This window comes from Hyaena hyaena, unplaced genomic scaffold, assembly GCF_003009895.1.
Source record: "Hyaena hyaena isolate Hyena2069 unplaced genomic scaffold, ASM300989v1 scaffold_1210, whole genome shotgun sequence".
NCBI classification, from domain to species: domain Eukaryota; kingdom Metazoa; phylum Chordata; class Mammalia; order Carnivora; family Hyaenidae; genus Hyaena; species Hyaena hyaena.
This window is the reverse complement of record NW_024081845.1, coordinates 227,948-249,437: the sequence shown is the minus strand read 5'-3', so window position 1 is coordinate 249,437 and position 21,490 is coordinate 227,948. Positions and strand designations below refer to the sequence as shown.

Here is a 21,490-nt window from a genome sequence, read left to right as displayed (position 1 = left end):
TTCTTTCACCTAAGAATCAGTCTACACTTGCCAGGGTCATCTTTTATTACTTTTCTATCTTCCCTAGTTTTATGTATGCATTTAGTCTTCTCTGACCTGTGTCCAGCCCGCCCCCCCATCTTTATCTCACGTTTCAACACTTGTCATCTAGTCTTCCACCCAGTCTCTTCTTCATCCCTTCCTCTGCATTGCTACAGTTTGCTTCCTGATTCATAGATTTGATGTCTTCCTCTACAAAAATCATTCACTACCCCACTAATTTATAGTACAACCCCAAGGTTCCTATAAAAGTTCAGACCATTGACAACTTGGATGGAGCCTCCTTTCCAGCTGTCATCTTTCAGCTTTCTTCCCTGCCCCATCCTAACTTCTCCACACACTTTGACTCCATAAAGTCTTCACTCCCCATATCAGACTCTTCTCTTTCCTCTGATTTGTCTGATTCTCTATTTATTAGAAAAGGGCACTGTAGAATGCATTTAATTCCTTAAAGATGCTATGTAACATATTTTTGGTTTTAAACACTTGGTTATAAACTACTAATATTTCTTCCATAGTTTTTCCAAAAATATTTATTTTCTAGGCTACATTCATTTCATTTAGACTTTGTAATATACATTGTACTATACTTTATATGAATTCATTTTGAATCCCAAGATCATTTTGCACTCATGAATACTTGTAAAGTATTAATCCCTATTATCAAGACATTCAGTTTTGAACACATAGAATAATACAAATATTAGGCTGGTTGCTTTCTGTGTTTAAATTTTGAGATTAAAAGTACAAAGGAAAATTTGTATTAGCTGTTACACTAAGAATAAGATAAACTATGTAATAGCCAACATTTAAAATCATTTCCTAGATGGTGCACCTGCCTGGCTCAGTCGGGTAAGTGGCAGACTTCAGCTCAGGTCATGATCTCACAGTCTGTGATTTGAGCCCCATGTCAGGCTCTGTGCCAACCCTTCAGAGCCTCGAGCCTCCTTTGGATTCTGTGTCTCCCTCTCTTTCTGCACCTTCCCCGCTCGCACTCTGTCTGTCTCTTTCTCTTTCAAAATAAACAAACATTAAAGAACAATTTTTTATCTCATTTCCTAGAATGCAGTCTTGGATTCTTTAGCCAGTGACTTTACAGAGGTGGTACTTAGTCAGTGTTGAACTGTGCTGCATTCAGATCTTGTATCTGAACTGCATCTCATACTGTTAACACATGAGAGTGAGAGAACTCCATGGCACCAGCTACTTCAGCCAGGCATTTTAATAAATAGCTCTTATTTTCCTGGATGACCATATCAAACTGAATATTCTGAGTACTTTAGAAATTAAAACTGGGTGTTAATTTGTTAACTTTCTACAGTAACTGATAAGAAATACATACTACATGTAATAAAAGAATGGGTAATTCTTCTGTAGGACGTTTCATCGTTGGGTTGTATTGTGCTTTCACAGATGAGTACCGTGTTCCGTAACAGCAATGAATAACCTGTGCTTTTATTTCAGTTTACAGAAAACATTCCCAAATTCTCTGCCCATGTAAATTCAGTTTGTCTAAATAAAAAAAAAATAAGAATAGTGTGGATACATAGGTCCTTAGTTAAATTAGTACTACTCATTAGCTTCTGATCTCTTTGTAGTGTACCTCTTAAAAAGTTTCAAGCTACAAAATGATCTTAATCTCTTTGACTGTCCCGCCCAAGCTGGCGATGCTACCCAGTATTGTGTTCTGAAATCAGAGGATCTTTTCCAGACAAAATCAAGCCCTTCTTCTATCCTTCCATATACCTGACACATCGCATTGCACAGTAGTTTTCTTTTCATGTCATTTATGTATGTATTTTCTCATTATATTATCCTTGAGGATAGGAACCAGATCTTGCCACTTATGTGTCTCCATTACTTAGTAAATTCTGCATGGTGGGTACTTAGTAAATATCTGTTGAAAGTTGTTTTAAGAGTTTTAATCAAAGAAAAAAATACTGAATAACCCAAGTGTTAATTTCTAGAAAGTCCTCTTAGCATAGCATTATTCTTCTCCTACCTGCTTGGTTATCAAATAATACTACATTCTATATCTGCCTATTATGTTGCAGTGTTGTTGTTAAAAGATCTTTTAAAAAAAAAAAAAGACACTTAGAATTCACTGATTTCAGGGTTTGATTTGATTTTATTTTATAACCTTTTTGTTACTATAATTATTAAGTACAATTGGTTTATGCCCTTAAAATACTGTTGTTCCAATTACAGATGAATCTATACCCTCTTATTCTGGAAGTGATATGCCAAGAAATGACAATAGTATGTGGTCAAAAGTAACTGAAGAAGGGACAGATCTCTCAGAACAGCTCTTGAGGAGTGGTTTTGCTGAAACTGAAATAGACCCTGAAAATGAAGAACTGATGCTGAATATTAGCTCTCGACTACAGGCGGCAGTTGAGAAACTCCTAGAAGCTATAAGTGAAACCAGCAGTCAGGTAACCTCCTTATGTTGCTAATATGTACTAAATTTGTAGTAGGTTTTCTTTAAGCCAGTGAACAATTAAATGTTTTCTCTCTGTTGTCTCACAGAAATTTAGTTAGGTTCCTCTTAATAACTGGTTGTCTTTGTAACAACAGGGGATCTTTGATATCACCAGGTTTTTTTTCATGTGTTAAGAGTTCATTTAATGTCCTGATGGACTCTTCAAGTTCAAAATTCAGTGTTTTAATTTTCAGATTTTCTAGACTCTTGCACATTACTTTTTTGATATCAAAAGAGATTTTAACTTCACCCTTATCTGTAATATTCTGTAATGTTTATTTGAAGATACAGTATCAGGAATCTCTTCAAAAAACCATATGCTCAAGTCTGTCCTAACACACTAACCACTATTATCATATGATAAATCATACCTATGATTTGTGCAATGCGATGTTTCAGGTGTATGGGAGGATAGAAGAAGGGCTTGATTTTGTCTGGAAAAGATCCTCTGATTTCAGAACACAGTACTGGGTAGCATCGCCAGCTCAGGCTGGACCATAGAAGGGACTAAGATCATTTTGCAGCTTGTAAAATCCTTCACATGATTTTTACTTCCTTCTCATGAATGTTATTAGATTACCTTGCTTTACTGTCTCTTGGTAGGCAATGTCTCTTGGTAGTAAGGGACAGTTTCTATGTTGAAGCACAGTTTTTATAGAAACTTTAAAGGGATGTAACCATTTATAAGTTAAAATACAGTTTTCTCTGTAACATTTTTACAGTATATATGGCAATTATCTCTTCAGTTACCGAATGTAGGATTTAAAAAATTGTTGCTTAAAAATGAAGAAAATTCATATAGTTTAAAAAATGTTTAAAATAACTGGAGAATCATAGCTATCATGTTAATTGAATGATTATTGCATTGTCATCAGTTACAGCCAATATTAACATTTTCATTGATATCTTTATTCAGAATATCATAGATTCATGTGTATTTCAAACAAGTTGAGAAGTTGAAAGAGTATCTTTTGTCTTGTTATTTCTAATGTCTAGCTTTTATTGATGCTACTTTTTTTTCCTCTAAGAAGTTGTTCTGTTATACTCTGCAGTAGCAGTGACTATTGGATGTACCATATTTGACAAATATTGTTATATATTTTATATTTTAATGCCAAATTCATTTGCTTTTAGGCTAAGTTAGTGATTGAGACCTCTCTTTGTTAATTGACCCTTGAAATCACTTGTTAACCACCTACTATTTGGTTACTTTCTCATTATCAATCCATTTCTTTTTCTCTTGGTAACTTGCTATTGGCATTTAACAAAGAAGGCATTATCAAAACAGCATATTTCCAGTGAAATATTTGTCTTCTAAATAGTCGTCAGATAACCACAGTTTTCCCCAGGTTCATTTTTCTTTGTAAGGACATAGTCTAAATTCTCTTCTGTGATAGAGTATGGACTGTATCTTAAGAGCAAATTACCAGAGGCGCTTGGGTGGCTCAGTTCGTTAAGTGTCCAATTTGGTTTCGGCTCAGGTCATGGTCTCACAGTTCATGGGTTCAAGCCCCATGTCAGGCTCTGTGCTGACAGTGTGGAGCCTGTCTGGGATTCTCTCTCTGCCCCTCCTGTGTGCTCTTTCTCTCTCTCAAAAATAAACTTAAAAAAAAAAAACACACACACAAATCACCACTTGGAATGAGAATTCACTATTTGGCCAGAGGAATGATACATCAGAATATATCTAATTTTCTGGGTTGTACGAGAAACCAATTTGGTTGGCCAAACTAAGGTATTCATATTCACTTAAGTAGGTCTCAGAAGTGTTTTCTTTCTTTCTTTCTTTTTTTTTTTTTTTTTAAATATTTAATGTTTTATTGTACTCAGTCAGTTAAGCATCCACCTTCAGCTCAGGTCATGAACTAGTGGTTCGAGGGTTTGAGCCCCACATTAGGCTCTGTGCTGACAGCTTGCTCAGAGCCTGGAGACTGTTTCAGATTCTGTGTCTCCCTCTCTCTCCGACCCTCCTCTGCTCATGCTGTCTCTCCCTCAGAAATAAGTAAAACATTTCTGTGAGAGGGAGGGAGGGAGGGAGAACAGGGGAGGGTCAGAGAGAGGGAGATACAGGATCTGAAGCAGGCTCCAGGCTGTGAGCTGGCTGTCAGCACAGAGCCTGACACGAGGCTCAAACCCATGAACCGTGAGATCATGACCTGAGGCGAAGTCGGACGCTTAACCGACTGAGCCACCCAGGTGCCCCTCAGAAATGTTTTCATAGATAAATTCTGAAGATATGTGTATGTATATATGTAACAGAAGAAATTGTTGTCTTTGGGCAATTATTGTTCTTCTGAAGCTTTCAGAACAGTTACAAAATGATTAAAAGGCTTCAGTTACTTACAGATTTCCTTCAGCATCACAAAGAAGCAAAGAATTTCTGAAAAGTCAAATCTTTGTGTATTTACTAATACACAATAAAAAGGAAAACTACACAAACAATAGTGGTCCCATCTTTTGCTAAAACTACAAGAATTATTTTTTATTGCCAACATCCTAAGTGCCGATGAGAAAATAACACCAATAAAAACCAGTTCATTTGTGTTATTAATTTAAGACATAATACTCTTGAATCAAAGAATTTCAGTGTTTATTGTATTTTTCTTCGGCCTTAGACTACGTAAGCTCAAACATTGAAATTCTGAGTACTATATCATAATATGGAATTCCATAACTATTATAAGAAAATAATGTATTTTCTAGTAAGATTTACTATTTTTTCTTTTCTAAATTATCATAAATACTGGCTTTCTTTCAGAATGCTTACATATAAGCCACTTTAATAGTACGCTAGTCTAGTGAGTGAACTGATCCAATTCCAGCATTTTCAGCTGTTGCTTTTCATCACATTTATTTATTTATTTATTTAATGTTTTAAATGTTTTAAAACATTTAATAATGTTTTACTTATTTCTGAGGGAGAGACAGCATGAGCAGGGGAGGGTCGGAGAGAGAGGGAGACACAGAATCTGAAACAGTCTCCAGGCTCTGAGCAAGCTGTCAGCACAGAGCCTAATGCGGGGCTCAAACCCTCGAACCACTAGTTCATGACCTGAGCTGAAGTTGGATGCTTAACTGACTGAGCCACCCAGGTGCCCCACTTGTCACCACTTTTAAAGTTTGAATACACATGCATCATAAATACCCCTTTCCTGCCACATTTTAAAAAAAATTTTCAGCTACATTAGCATTTAATTTCTGTGACTTGTACTCTTTCCAACTATGAAAAATTTGGTAATACTTTCCTTTTCTTGACCACTATTAAATACTTTTCACCTGGATCTTGAGCACCATTAATACCATCACTGCCACTTGATACCATTGTAAATTATGGACAGTCCAGCAGTACAGTTGACCTTCAAACAGTACAGGTTTGAACTGTGTAGCTACATTTATATGGAGATGTTTTTTAGCATATGCAGTACAGTACTGTAAATGTATTTTCTCTTCTTTATGATTTTTCTTAATAACATTTTCTTTTTTCTAGATTACTTTATTGTAAGAATACAGTATATAATATATAACACATATATAAAATATGTGTTAATCACTTATGTCCTCAGTAAGGCTTCTGATCAACAGTAGGCCATTAGCAGTTAAGTTTGGAGAGTCATAAGTTATATGGATTATGGAGGCATCTGGGTGGCTCAGTCGGTTCAGTGGCATACATCAGCTCAGGTCATGATCTTGCAGTTCAGGAGTTCAAGTGCCATGTTGGGTTCTGTGCTGACAGCTCAGAGCCTAGAGCTTGCTTCAGATTCTGTCTCTCTACCCCTCCCCAACTCACACTCTCTCTCAAAAAATAAACATTAAAAAATATTTTTTTAGAAAGTTATATGGATTTTTGACTGTGTAGGAGATCAGCACCCAACCCCCCTGCATTGCTCAATGGTCAGCTGTATAATATCTGTGTTTTGACAAACACCATGGAAAATAGTAAATAAATTAGAAGTGATCTGTGTTTGGACTTACTCCTTTAGGCTATTATAGAGAAACTTCCCCCATAATCCATGAATACTGCCAACAGAAAACTGTGTGGAATCTAACTGAAATACTCAGTTTCCTAGGCCAAGATCATACATCATCACATCTGCTTATGTGACCGAGATGTGAGGTACAGTCGGAGCCTGACCATGTCATTTTCCCAAATTCTCAATCTGTCAAATAACGCAAATAGCAATTTGTAAAATAAAATAATAAAATAAGATAGCTATTTGTTATTGTATTGTTTTAAACATCAATGAACAGGTCACAAAAATTTTGCCTAGAGCAGTAAGTAGTTCTCAAACTGCAGTCTCTAAACCAGCAGCATCAGCATCATTGAGGACTTGATGTAAATTTAAATTCTCAATTCCCACCCCAGACCTACTGAATGATGGAGCCCAGCAACCTGTGTTTCATCAGGTCCTTTACATGATTCTGATACACACTGAAGTTTGAGAACCGCTGATCTAGAGATTACTGGTATAATGTTCACATTATTCCAGCTGAATTTTGAAATGTTTTACTAATATCTATTATATAAAAGATTAAAGTAGTTGTTGACATTTGGTATAAAAAGCAGGTGTTTCTTACGTGATTTCTTTTAGTCCAGATTCACTTCACCTACTGCTCTCTCATGGATAGATGTTTAAAGCAATTGACTTCTTCAGAATATTCTTATTAATAACTAAAATTATCTTGAACCTAATGAATATTATTAAGAGTTTGTTAGATTGAGATAAAATAATGTCTAACCACCTCTGTGAAATAACTTCTATTCCATTTTCATTTTAATGTGTCATCGTTTGGTTCTTCATATTAGTATCGTTCCCTTTTACCTATTTTCTTTTCCCACTTGTTACAAAGAAATTCTAAAACAGAACTGAGCGATGTTGCCATAGTATGTTAGTGCTTGCAGTGACCAGGAAGTTCAGATAAGTAGCTCTGTACAGTATACCCGGAGACTAGGAAAGAGAGTAGTGTCTCATACTTTGGAGTAAGGTGGGGCCAAGTAAAGCTTTTGGAACACTTGATGCTTGAGATGAATCATTCATTCATCATATTTATTGAGTACCTACTATATAGCAATTGCTATGTTATATACTGGAAGAATAACATTGAACAGAATAGATGAAATCTTTGCTCATGTAGAGCTTATAATTCAGTGGTGGAGACCAACAATGTATACAGTATGTCAAGTGGTTATATCTGCTGGGAAGAAACATAAAATAGGGGAGGTAGATCATGATGGCGAAAGGGGACGTTTTATATAGGAAAATGGAGGAAGACTTCTCTGATGAAGAAATGGTCCAGCATATTCTATACGTAAGATTTGGAGACAGCCATGTAGGTAAGTCTGAGAAGAATGTCTTAGTCAAAGGAATAACAAGTATGAAGGCCCTAAGGAGGTCACGTGTTTGTTCTTTGTGTGGCAGACAAAGAGGCCAGTGTGGCTGGAGCAAGGAGAGTGAGGAGAGTGGAAGATGGGGTCAGAGTGATACTTGGGAACCAGATAACCTGGAACTTGGGATTCAATTCTTAATGAGATATGGAGTCACTGTATATAACTTTTTAACTCTTTATTTTGAAATAATTTTAGACTTAGAAAAAAGTTGCAAGAATAGTATGAATAGTGTTTGCATGTAACCTTCACTGGCCTTTCCTAATGTTAACATCTTGCATAGCCATGTTATAGTTATAAAAACTTAGAAAGTAAAACTAGTACAGTGATAGAGACTGTATCTAGTAGTCTAGATACAACAGACTATCTATAGTCAAGCTATAGACTATAGCTTGGACTATATCATTTTTTCCTCCCTACATCCTTTTCCCATTCCAGGATCCCACATTGCGTTTAGTTATCATGTCTTCAGCTCTCTTAAGCTGTCTCTGACAGTTAGTACCTGAGTCTCTGTCTTTTATGACCTTGACACTTGATAAGGACTGGCTAGTTGTTTTGAAGAATGTCCCTCAATTTGGATTTGTCTGATGTTTTCTCATGATTACATGAGCCTTAATGCGTTTTTGACAAGAATTCTACAAAAATGATGTGCCCTTCTCAGTGTGTCATATCAGAGGGCACATGATATCAATATGTCTTATTACTGGTGATGTTAATCTTGATTTCTTGTGGTATCTGCTGGTTTTTTTCACTGTACCATTACTGTTTTTCCCTTTTTAATTAGTACATATCTTGGAGGAGGTACTTTGAGATTATGCAAATATCTTGTTTATCCTTAAACTTTCACCCACTGTTTTGAGCATTCATTGGTAGATCTTGCCTGTGTAATTATTACTGTTGTATTCTAATGGTGGTTTTCTGTTTTCCTCATTCCTTTATCTATTGGAATTATTCTCTGAGAGCTACTTCTTTACTCATAGTTATAATGAGGACCTATATGTACTCATGCCTGTTTATTTTTTTCAATGGGTTATAATTCAGTTGTATAGTAGTTTATTTTGTTCCTGCTTTGGCATTGAGAACTCTTTCAGGTCAGCTCTGGTACCTTTTCAGAGTACTTCTTACTTTTTTGAACATTTGCATGATGAGAGGCTCCAGACCAATTTCATGTTATTCCTGCCGCAGCCCTGAAATCCACCTCCTCTCCCAGGAATTTAGGGTCTTCTTATTAGAGAATGATATTTACAAACCAAGATCTGGATGCTATATGAATTTATTGTTAACCAAGGTATCATGACTTGTAGGTCCTCTTAGTAGACAGTTTGAAAATACATAGGGTATATTAACCCTTGCATCTGTTTTTATTTCCATATCTTTATGTATATATAGTAAAAACATAAGTTCATACATTATCTCTAATTCCAATCCAGTACCACAGCATTCATTCTACCTTTCCCCTTCCCTCTGTAACTTGGTTCCCCATCATTAGAAATAGGCTCTCATTTTACTTATTTATTCAGCCAAATATACCTATAAAGTAATTTCATAATTGCAAGCCTATACCCCCATGAAGAACAAATTTACTAGAGGATTCATGTATAGCACTATTTGTCTTTAGCCTCACATAGTCAAAAATACTGTTTTTGAAATTATGTTAGGTGAACTCTCTTCTCCCTCACTCTCTTCAGTGGTTTTGTTCTTCGCTTTTAATACAATTAGAATTATTTGTTACAGTTTTTATTCCTATTTGGGATTTCCCATATTCTGGTTAATTTTTTAAAATTTTACATATGGTAAATTTCACTCTTTGTATGTGTAGTGCTTTTGATTGTGACAGATGGATAGAGTTTTATATCTGCCACCACAAACACGATACAGAATCATTCCATCCCCCCTAATTCCTTGTTCTTGCTCTTCTGTAGTCAGTCCCTCTATCTCCTGCTGCTGGCAACCCCTGGTTGCTTTCCATCCCTATACCAGACTGGTGTAAATAAAATGATACATTGTGTGTTCTTTTCGGCCTGGCCTCATTGTCTTAAAGTGCATTAAGATTCATCATCAGTTCATCAGCCTTGTTACATGTATTAATAGTTTGTAAATAATTTGTACCTTTTTATAGCTAAGGAGTATTCTGTTGTATTCATGTACTATATAGTTAATTTAGAGGACATACAGATTGTTTCCAGCTTTGGATGGGTCGTTAGAAATTTTTGAGTAACTGATCTAACCTATGTTTTTCAAAAGGATCATTTTGTCTGCCTTGTCAAAAATAGACTGAGAGGATGGAGAAGTCTAAAGCCATGGCTTTAGAGTATCAGTTAGAGAAGTCACTTCCCCAGACATACAAGTTAGGTGTTGGCATTAGAATATGAACCCAGGCAGTCTCGGGTCAGAATCTGTGCTCTTAATTGCCAATTTTTCTGCCCTTTAAAAATGAATGAGGTCAATTACTGCTGATTGATCATGTTATTCACAGATTGAAGAATGGATTTTGAAATTTGAGCATCATTGGTAATCTTACAAGAGCACTTTGGTGTAATAATGAAGATGAAAGTGTAATTCAAGAGAAAATGAGGGGAAAGGAAGTAAAAGACTTAAAAGACAAGTAGAAACTAAGTAGGTAGGTCAGAAGAAAATTTGTGGAGAAAGGCATAGTGTAAACCAGCATGATATGTATGCGAACAGTGGATAGTATCGTGATATGAAACATTGAGGATGGAAGATGGAAAACTAATAGAAGGTGAAGATAGAGAAATAGCCAGTAGTTACATGTCAGAGTCCTTCATAGGCTGACATTATGCTGTAAAGTGTGGGAGTCATTGAAATATTTTTAATGAGACTATAATATCAGAGGCCCCTGGGTGGCCTAGTCGGTTAAGCATCCAACTCTCGATTTTAGCTCAGATCATGATCAGGTTTGTAGATTCAAGCCCTGTGAATGGATCTGCTGTGACAGCACGGAGCCTGCTTGGAATTCTCTTCCTCTCTCTCTGCCGCTTCTGTGCACATGCTGTCTCTCTAAATAAATAAACATTAAAAAGTAATCAGATTTGTGTCTTAGTTTCCTCTAGGCAGTGGTGTGATACGCAGATAGGCAAAAAGATGGTGAGGAAATATAATGTAGGGAAACAGAAGTCCCTTATATTCCAAGTAAAAACTGACAGAAATCAAGTTAAGGCAGGAGGAAGTGATTTTAAAACTTTTAGGAATCTGAATTTAGTAGAATTTGGTATGACTGATTGGATATAGGGGAAAAGAAAGAGAGGAAACCAAGCATAAATCCTTAATGACCAAGTTGTTGGTGTATTTCATTTGAAATGCATAGAAGAGGCATCAAGTAAAGATAATCACTAGAGTCTAGAGTTTGGGTAGGAGTAGATTGGAGGTTGTTATCACTTAAAGACCTTGAAGCCATGTCTTTAGAGTATATTCAGAGCTATTTTGGTGCTGATAAAATGCTGGCATTTAGAAGAGAATAAAAAATAAAAAACTTTCCAAAAGTTGTCAGTCACTATGGAAAGTTATAGGTGGCTGAGGATTTAGTATCCATTGTACGTGTTCCAGTGACCTTGATGAGAATGGTTTCATGGAGTTGGTGGAGGAGTAGTCAAAATTCAGAGTTGTAGAAATAGAGATGACAATTTTGTGACTCCTAGCTGTGAAGAAAACAGAATACTAGGTTAAAAGGAGGGAGGTGCTTTTTTAAAATGTTGGAATAGTATACCTCAGTAAAAGTGAAGAAGTTGAAGATTGCAAGTTACAAACAGATGGACTTGCTTAAGCCAGGTCCTTGGAATAAGTGAGGCTGGAATTCAGAACACAGGTGGAAAGTGTGGTGGTTGGATCAAAAAGACTTGCCTCCTTTCAGATTGGAGAAAGAGATGATTGCAGATTATTGTGGATTTATGTTTGGGATGGAAGAGGGGTTTCATTGAAGTACCCATAGCCTAAGTAAATATTGTCATATTCAAGGTTCTTTTCTTTTTAATAGTGTGGATTTATCTGTTGTGTGATTTTAGTAGAAGACATATGATTAAGCCTTGTACTTAGTTTTAAGGTTTCGTATGCTTTAGGTTCCATAGTTACATCCTGCTTCAATAAAAGAACTAGTGAGTATTTTGTTTACTAAGTATCAGGGTATGTATCTTCTAGGCTTATTTCATAATATCTATTAAAGGATTCTTTTACTTTATTTGATTTGACAGGTGATTTGTCCTATGGTATATATATGTAAGTCCATATAATGACACACTTCTTGTGATAAATTGTACTTCTCTTTTGCCCAGATGGGCTACTATAAAATTGGGCTTATATTCAACCTGTTGCAGTTTCCTATTTGTTGGGATACTTTTCATTATGAGGAAAAATGCTTAGAGACTACCCACAGGCCCTTAGAGAGGTCTCTCTTTATTCACTAGTCTCTTTGTGGTTCTGCAGAAAAGTTATCTTTGAGGGTATGGTTTCAGATTCTTGATTCTTGAATCAGGTAGAAAAGGAATTCAGTCTCTTCCATGGGAGTAGCCTTTTCAGCTTTTCCAGAGTTCAGAGGTACTACTGAGAGATTCCTTTAGGCCTTGGAAAAAAGTAATGAAGAACTTACTCCCACAGAATGATGATTATTGTAGGTAGCTCTCATGAGCTTACTATCATTTTTGAGAATAATGGAATCTAAGCTACATGTTTCTGTATCTTCTCAAAAAAGATGACTTTTTCTGTGGACAAAGCAATAGTTAAGATTTTGTTTTGTCATTGTTAAGGTTTTTAAAATTTCTTTTAATGTTTGTTTATTTTTGAGAGAGAGACAGAGCATGAGTAGGGGAGGGACAAAGAAAGAGGGAGACACACAGAATCCGAAGCAGGCTCCAGGCTCCAAACTGTCAGCACAAAAGTCCAATGTGGGGCTCTAACTCACAAACCACACAATCATGACTGGAGCTGATGTCGGACACTTAACCAGCTGAGCCACCCAGGCACCCCGTCATTGTTAAATTTTAAACATAAGTATAATCAAAGTGTTGAAATACATTTTGCCATTAGGTGTTTTCCCCAATGTGCTTATTATATTGGTCAGAGTTCTGTCAGAGTATAGTATCCAGCATTCAGCCCCTCTATTAAATTAACACCAATACGTGAACAAGTGAGTATCCGAAAGAGAACAACAAAAGTGTTTTACAATTTGAGAGCAATGATTAAGGGGGAACAAAGTTAAATATCTTGACATTGTGTGATTAAAATAAAGCTGTTTATTTAGGGAAACATAGCTCTATACCACAAGTTAATAGCCTTCAAATATGCCCGAAATCTTGATTATCTGGAACTTGGGAATAATGAGCTAGTCTGGACAATTAAAAGGGCATCCTCCTAAAAATTGAAGTCATTTTGCTTTAACTGCCTTTGTAAACAAAAGTTTTGTGTGCTTTCTAAAATTAAAAAAAAAATTATTCTAATGCAGAGTAATCTGAACATCAGTTAATATGCCATTGGTTAATATACTGTTGTTAGGAGAGGTATTTTCCTCGATCTTAAATAAACTTTACCACTGTTTTCAGTCCTTTTTTCCCCTCCCTAATTTTATTGTTTTTTCTTTGTGGTTAGTTTCTTAACTGTGATCTATGTTCTATTATAAGGGGATACATCTTAAAGTTTATATTTTACATGGATGGAAACAAGTTTTACATGCTTTAAAAAAAATGGGAGAAACATAATTTGGATTATTTTATTGTATTAGAGTCACTTTTTTGAACACAAATTAATATGCCATTAGTTAATATACTGTTGTTTTGAGGTCTGTTGACCTCATTCTAAATCGTCTTATTAATCTACTGCTTTTTTTTCTCCTTAAGTTTTGTTTTTCCTTTGTAATTAGTTCTTACCTTAACCTGAATGTTTCCATTTTTAAAAAGATATTTCTTACTCTCAGAGTTTTGTTTTGTCTTCAAATAAGGGAAATTGGACACCACATTATCAAAATAAACTAATTTCCAGAGGGAGCCAGGAAAGAATATTTTGAGAACTATATGATATGCTAAGCATGGGCCCTACCAACCAGTTCATAAAGCTGAGCTGCTAGAATATGGATGATTTTATATCTGCTGAAGAACAAAAAAGTTAAATTTGGCTGAACCAGTGTAGTTAGGCTTTCATTTTGTAAAGATGTTAAAACATCTGCACAGACTAACTGGCAGGCTTACAAACACACACACACACACACACACACACACACACACACACACAAAATGAACAACATTTTGTCCTTCCCTAGTCCAGAATTAAAAGAGGCAACTGCCCATGCCCTTCCCCGAAGCATCCTTCTGTAGGTTCTGGGCTCTCTGTGGAAAATCTCATTTTCTCTTCCGTAATTATTAGCCTACTCCTCTACTAAAGGAGAGTTAACTCCTTTAAATAATTGTATATAGTGAAAGTGGCTATAAAATGGATTTTTTTTTTTTTTTTTGCTATGACCTGCTTGCTTTTTAGTATGGGTTTTTCCATAGTAGATAAAAGGTTTTGGTTTTATGGGTTTAGGCTATTTAGTTACTGGATAGAAAAAAGGCACCACAAAGAAAGCTTTTTCATTTATTTGAAACAACTCTCACTGTTGATCTTTTGATGTTAAAAAGTAAGTTTTTCATCTTTTAAAACTCTTGAGTGTCTAGTTTATTCAATATCACTGACATTTCTGGAGCTACCAGAGGCTGTTATATGCAACTTGCCCTTTTGAGTTTCAGTCAGAGTTCATAGAATATCGTAAGTGGTGTAATTACCAAGTGTTATATATAATGCAGCTTCTAAAAAGAGTGATTTTTTTCCCTTAACATTCACTCTAAAAACAATTCAGTGTAGAAATAGGTTATAACTGAACTATCTATATTTAGTTCTAGTGACTGCTTGAAAGAATGAGTATTATTTTAAGGAAATATCAAAAGGAAGTACTAATTTAGTTTTCTAGAATTATTATGATTAATATACTCTAAGAACTAATTGGTAATGTGGACTCAAACATACTTGATTTCACATTTTCAGATTAAAATAATTTTTGATAGGATGGAAAAGTACTAGCTTATCTTAGAAACATCATAAACGTGTCTGAATACCCTTTTCAAAGCTCTGACGTGGAACTTGGATCCTGTTAGGCAGGCTTTTTTGTGGGCGTATTAATTCACACTCCACCTGCCAGTACCTATAGGTAAAGACATGAAACCACACCCTCTGTTCTGACCTTTTCCTCAGGGGACAGTGACTAGAATCCTTTGGCTTAGCATGAGAGGCTGTTTGAATAGCTCAGTTCAGAGGAGCTTTTACTTTTGAATTGAGTTAAGCAGCAAGAACAAGGGAAATAATGTTGCAACTACACTTCTGAAGACTGCTACTATGGAGATTTAAAACTTGACCTTCCCTGCGAGTTTGATTGGAAGGCTTATTTCCACAGATCCATTTAATACTGAAAGCAGTTTTATTGCTCAGCTAATTAGATATTTATATTTTCATTCTCTTCTTCGAGGATTTAATTACTTATTCCAGTTAAAATGCCTTTATTTTTGTTGGTTTTGTTTTGTTTTTGACGAAGACTGATGGAGATGTAGTTTTTAAAATAGATTTGTGGGGTTTTTCTTTTATTCAAGTTGTATGAATTAATATAATATTTATTTGATAGTACTGAAAAGAAATTTTCATACAATGGTGTATCTTGATAAACTAAAGAGAACTTTTTAATGTAGTGGAAAACTGTTAAAACCAGTGAGGAAAACTGGCAGCTGCATCGTCTAGAATGGATTCTTACAGGACCTATTTGGCAACTGTCAAACTCAGTGGCTCGTGGTTGGAAGAACAAGATGAAGATATTTATGAGGTTGAATCTCGTGTGCCTTTACCACATCCTTTTCCTCTTTGTGAACATTTGGATGAAAATAACTCAGTAATTATTAATACTTCTATTTTTCATTTTATTCATAAAAGAAATGGGCACATATTAAAGCTTATTTCTAAAATTTCACTGCCTACCCCACCTTATTCAGTAAGTATAAAAAACTTGGTTTCTTTTAGTTTTAGTTTATACTTTTCAGTTTTTTATATATCTAGTTTTATGAGTAATATCTGCGTAATGAGAAATGAACTTTAAGTGTCCTCAGTAAGGGTAATTGGAATAGAATCTTGTTATTGTTTCATATGTGACTACTCATTTATCCTGGATGTATTGAAGGGCTAAATTTGTTCTAAGAGCCTCGCCTTGACTATGTTTTTTATTCCAGAAAGCAGACCGAGATAGTATTACAGTTCTCTCATGCCAGGCAAGCTGTTTAAAAAGATCCTGCTTGTCCTTAAGACTCTTGCTTTTATATGTTTATGATCCCAATCTTTAGTAAAAAGGGAATGATTAAAAGTCAATAGGCATTATGATACTTAAAACAGCTAAGTGAGCCAGTTAGGAATTTTTTACAATCATATGGTATATTGGCTGTAGTTCCAAACAAGGAAAAAGAAAATCTGGATTCTAAGTTTAATTTTCTTGTTAATTCATAAGGAACTTATTTTTAATATGCCTAGTAATCCTGTGAGGAAATACTGTTTTCTAGTTTTTATGTGACATGTATTTTATAAACATTGTTAAGGATAAGTACTTAGCATAGTTAGTACTTCAGGTTTATTTAACACATAAATATGTTGTGAATGATTCACCTGAAGTTATTCAATATAACTACAAGTTATTCAGCACTTTTTATGACTTTCATGGCTTTAATTATAATACAGTAGCTAATATTTAACAAGACAGATGGTTTACAGAAATTTTGTTACCTCCCCCTGAAACTTTTATATCACAGTGGCAATATTTATTGCTGCTTTATACATACTTATGATAAGTTTCTTAACTTATTTAGAAGTACTGAAAATGAAATTTTTGTGTATTTCATATTGTTAGGTATTAGGAATAAGTCCTACTTTAACAGGATAGAAAAGACTTTTTAAAGTATACTTAGATGAACATTTGAAGGGGGAGTGTCTTATTCCAGTAAAGTATAAGTACCATCTGCTATAATAAATGAAATTTGTTTGCTAGCTTTACTGTATTTGATTCTTCTATTTTTTCTCTTTTGTTTTGTAAAACTGAAGTTATTGTTCGTGGTTCTATGGGAAATATTTAAATGACTTAAATATTTAATAAATTAAATGCTGTAGATCTTGTTAAGAAGTAGACATAGAAGCAAAAACAATTTAATTTTCTTATCTGAAGTATTTATCGGGCGCCTAGGTGGCTTAGTCGATTGAGCATCCATCTTTGGCTCCGGTCATGATCTCACAGTTCATGGGTTCGAGCCCCACGTCAGGCTCTGTGCTGACCGCTAGCTCAGAGCCTGGAGCCTGCTTCAGGTTCTGTGTCTCCCTTTCTCTCTGACCCTCCCCTGCTCACGCGCTCGCTCGCTCGTTCTCTCACAAATAAATAAAAACATTAAAAAATTTTAAATAAAATATTTATCTTGCTATAAATGCTAAGTGCTTCTTGTACAATAAATTTGGAAAAGGAAAAAACATCTATCCTCTTTAGAGCTTTGAACTCTTACAGAGTTTTTATGTATTTACCAGACAGCCACTTTATAATGCACAGAAGAAGCTACCTATCTACATATGTAGAACCAGTTGATATGTTTTAAAAATACAGGCTGTACTGTAAATTCAGAAGAGTAGTTATATATAATTGAGTTCATACTTTATGGTCATGTTCTTTATAGTAAAAATCAATGTATACTAGTTATCTACATTTAAGGGAAAATACTCTTTTCCCAGTCAAGAGTAGAAATATATATAAAGTTTTATCTTTGTTGAGGTAGCAATGACATCAGAGATGTTTTAGGAAATATTTTGTGATTTGAAATGAAATGTGTATTCATATTGTCTCTAAGTAATAAGTTGTAAATGATAAATGACCACATCCCATTAAATAAAACAAGAATAGTCACATACTTGATATTTTGGAAATTGACTTAGAGTGACCATAAAAGTCTTTCATTTAGTAACTCTAAAATCTGTTTGCTATGGTAAATACTACTTAGATGTGAAGAGCAGAAGCCTTTAAAAATAAAATATTCTTAAATATCATAATTTGATAATACATTATTGATATTTGCCTATAAATTAGAAACCACTACAGTTTTTTAAACATAAAACATGGTAATATCTTTCTCATATACTAAGTAGTTTATAATTTTACAAATTCTTAGGATATTGTGTTGTGAGTCTGTTAATATATATGGTGATTGCTTTTTAAAAATTTTTAGTGTCATAGGACTAAATACTAGAAACATTTGAGTTCAGTTTTTAGTTTAAATAAAAGCAGATAAGCAAGTATTGGCTGTCAGTCAGAAGCTCAGAAAACAAAGACAGCAATAGTGCTTTCCTGTAATTTCATGGAGCTGGTAACAGTGATCACTGTTTTTAGAGAGCTTTGGCCTTGAGTCTGTATTTGACTGTCATCTTAAAAATTGTTCAAGAATGTAGTCATGTCAATAACAGCATTTTAAAGGAGACTATATTTATGAGTAATTATGGGTAATGCCTCTGTATTCTAAGATTTTGAAAATAAATTGAATAACCATATAAAGTCTTGTAGATGTTTCACAAATGGACAGAAATATAAAGGTTTTAGTTACAACATGGGTTATAATTTCATTTTATTATGACACTATGATTTTGTTAATTAAGGCCATTATATGAATCATATATTCCTCACAGTGTACAGCAGGAGTCCACAGTTGATAAATGTTAAATGTAAAGGAAATTTAAGTTTTACATAAAGCACAGTCACATAAAATGCTTCTGCAAATAAAAAATGACCCTAGGTGTTATTAATTTTATATCGTTCCTTATATGATAGAATATAGATCTAGTGATCTAAATTTATTTCCAAAAGAAGTGTTTTTTTTAAATTTTTAAATGTTTATTTTTGAGAGAGAGACAGAGGCACAGAGCAGGAGGAGTGGAGGGGCAGAGAGAGAAAGAGAGACAGAATTCAAAGCAGGCCCCAGGCTCTGAGCTGTCAGCACAGATCTTGACGTGGGGCTTGAAACGACAAACCATGAGATCATGACCTGAGCCAAAGTTGGACACTTAGCCAGCTGAGCCACCCAGGTGCCCCCAAAAGCAGCATGTTTTTGTTTGTTTAATAAAATCAGAATACATCTCTTATGGAAAGTTATATGTAGGTAATCTACTTGTGTACTGCTTCTCCCACCTAATGTTAGCATGCACTAGAAATATTAAATGGCTGTAGTTGAACAGTTTATTTTTAATTTAAAACCCTTTTTTTGTTAAGCTTTAGTGGGGAATGACACTGGTATTCCCAACACCTTGCCTTCCTTCACGTATGCTTTCCCTCCTCATTTAGCTTGAACATGCAAAAGTTACACAGACAGAATTGATGCGGGAGTCATTTCGACAGAAACAAGAAGTGACAGAGTCCCTTAAGTGCCAAGAAGAATTGCGAGAGCGCCTTCATGAGGAGACCAGGGCTAGAGAACAGCTGGCTATGGAGCTCAGTAAGGCTGAGGGTGAGCAACTTGTTGTTGGCAACTGAGTATGGAAAAATTTCAAGTTTAAAAATAGATATTTTGATGCAAGCCAGCTTGGGAAATCACCAGTCTATTCTAATGTAGAGTAACCACTGAAATGTAGTTGTAATTTGTCTTCAGACTTTTTCTAAGCAACTTTTAAACTTTATACTTTTAATTATCAAAAAGTATTTAATGGAATTATAGAAAGCATTAAAGTTTTTAGAAAATATAGAAATGGATGATGGTGATTTGTTAACATAATTCCACCATCCTAAGACAAGTCTTATAATTTAGCAATGAAAAGACTAAAGACAAGAGATGTTAATAAATTGTTCAAGTTTGGGGCACCTGGGTGACTCAGTGGGTTGAGTGTCTGGCTCTTGGTCTCAGCTCAGGTCTTAATCTCAGGGTCGTGAGTTCAAGCCTCATTTTGGGCATGAAGCCTACCTAGATAAATAGATAGTTCAAGGTAACCATTAAATGGTGATGCCAGGCTTTAAGCTTCTGAGGCCTCATACTGTTTATATTCTGCCATACCATTGTGGTTGTTGGCCTTCTAGAATTACTTAAAACATCCCCTTTCTTTAGAATATTTAAAATGTGATTTGATTCACAAGCATCTGATTTATATTAAGCTTTCTTGTCTATGTGCATCTGTTTAATAAGGTGAGTTACACCTACATAATGTGATACATTGGCAGAGCAAAGTAATAGAAAGTTCAAAGGAACATCGTATTTAGGCACAAAGGTTAAACAAGAAAAACTGCATCGAATGTACCATAATTGCTGCTATCAGCAGCAGCAGATTCATTCAAGATATTTATATAACGCTTAATGGTAAGATTTAAAATAAGTTTTCATCCCATTCCTTGTTAATTTTATCTTATAGGTGTCATTGATGGCTATGCAGATGAAAAAACTCTTTATGAAAGACAAATTCAGGAAAAAACCGATATAATAGATCGCCTTGAACAGGAATTGTTATGTGCAGGTAATAGATTACAAGAATTGGAAGCAGAACAGCAGCAGATCCAAGAAGAAAGAGAATTACTGTCCAGACAGAAAGAGGCTATGAAAGCAGAGGCAGGCCCAGTTGAACAGCGTATGTATTTTTAGACTTTGTGTATGAAACATTCCTTGAAAGTTCAAAGTGACTGTTTTCCCCTTTCACTGCCATGATTCATGTATTTTATATTGGGGTTGAAAAATTACAACAAAATCTACCTCATTGATAAATGTTTTATTAGCCAGCTTTATGGAGTTTTGGGTTTTTTTTCCCCCTTTGCCAGATTTTAACAGGAAAAGATAATTCTTTATCCTTAAACTTCTGCTTCAAGAAATAGCTGCACATAATATAGCAGGACATGTTTTAAACTGTGTAAGATTCATCTTTTGATAGCAGAAAGGCAGCAAAAATGTATACTTGGATTAAGTGAAAAAGCACTGAGCCAGTACTACTAGCAAGCAGGTGGGGGTGGATTTCAGCCTGCAGGAGAATAGATTGAAAACGTCAGTTGCTGTTAGAAGCTGGCTGACATCTGGTTTAATCTATGTAGGAGTTCAAAGAATGTACAGTTTATAAATAACCTTTAATCTTTGCTTAAATGAGAAATTAGGTGTAATATCTTGGTTTTTTTCACAGTAAAAAAATAAGTGTCAGTCATTATAACAATGGAACTTTAAATCTTTTTTAATATGTCCTCCCACTTTTATATTACACATGCAGCTGGAATTATAAATGTGTAGTTTTACTAGTTGAATTTTACTAATTGAGAAATACAGCATATGTTTTTAAAACATGGCGCAGTTTCTGGTTGCTCAGATTTGTTTAACACAGGTTTAAGGTTGGACTTTTTAATGTGCAAAGTGTATGTATCCTACATGTAAAACATTCAAGAAATACTGTTACATCAGAATGTTACCAATGATGGTAATCAGTGGTTTCAATTTTTACTTCTAATTCTTTTGTGTTTACATATTATCCTATTTTAGGAAATAGACGTGTAAATTATATCTTTGTTCTGTGTGTGTGTGTTTTCTTTC

At 34.8% G+C, this 21,490-nt stretch overlaps 1 protein-coding gene across 1 annotated transcript in view; it reads left to right on the top strand.

Annotated features, from left to right (window-relative positions):
- The window catches only part of AKAP9 (A-kinase anchoring protein 9), a 154,584-nt gene that overhangs the window by 85,661 nt on the left and 47,433 nt on the right, over window positions 1–21,490 (top strand). Inside the window, 3 exon segments of the mRNA XM_039222901.1 lie at window positions 2,248–2,474; window positions 19,282–19,444; window positions 20,337–20,549. Coding sequence (XP_039078832.1) covers window positions 2,248–2,474; window positions 19,282–19,444; window positions 20,337–20,549 — 603 coding nt within the window.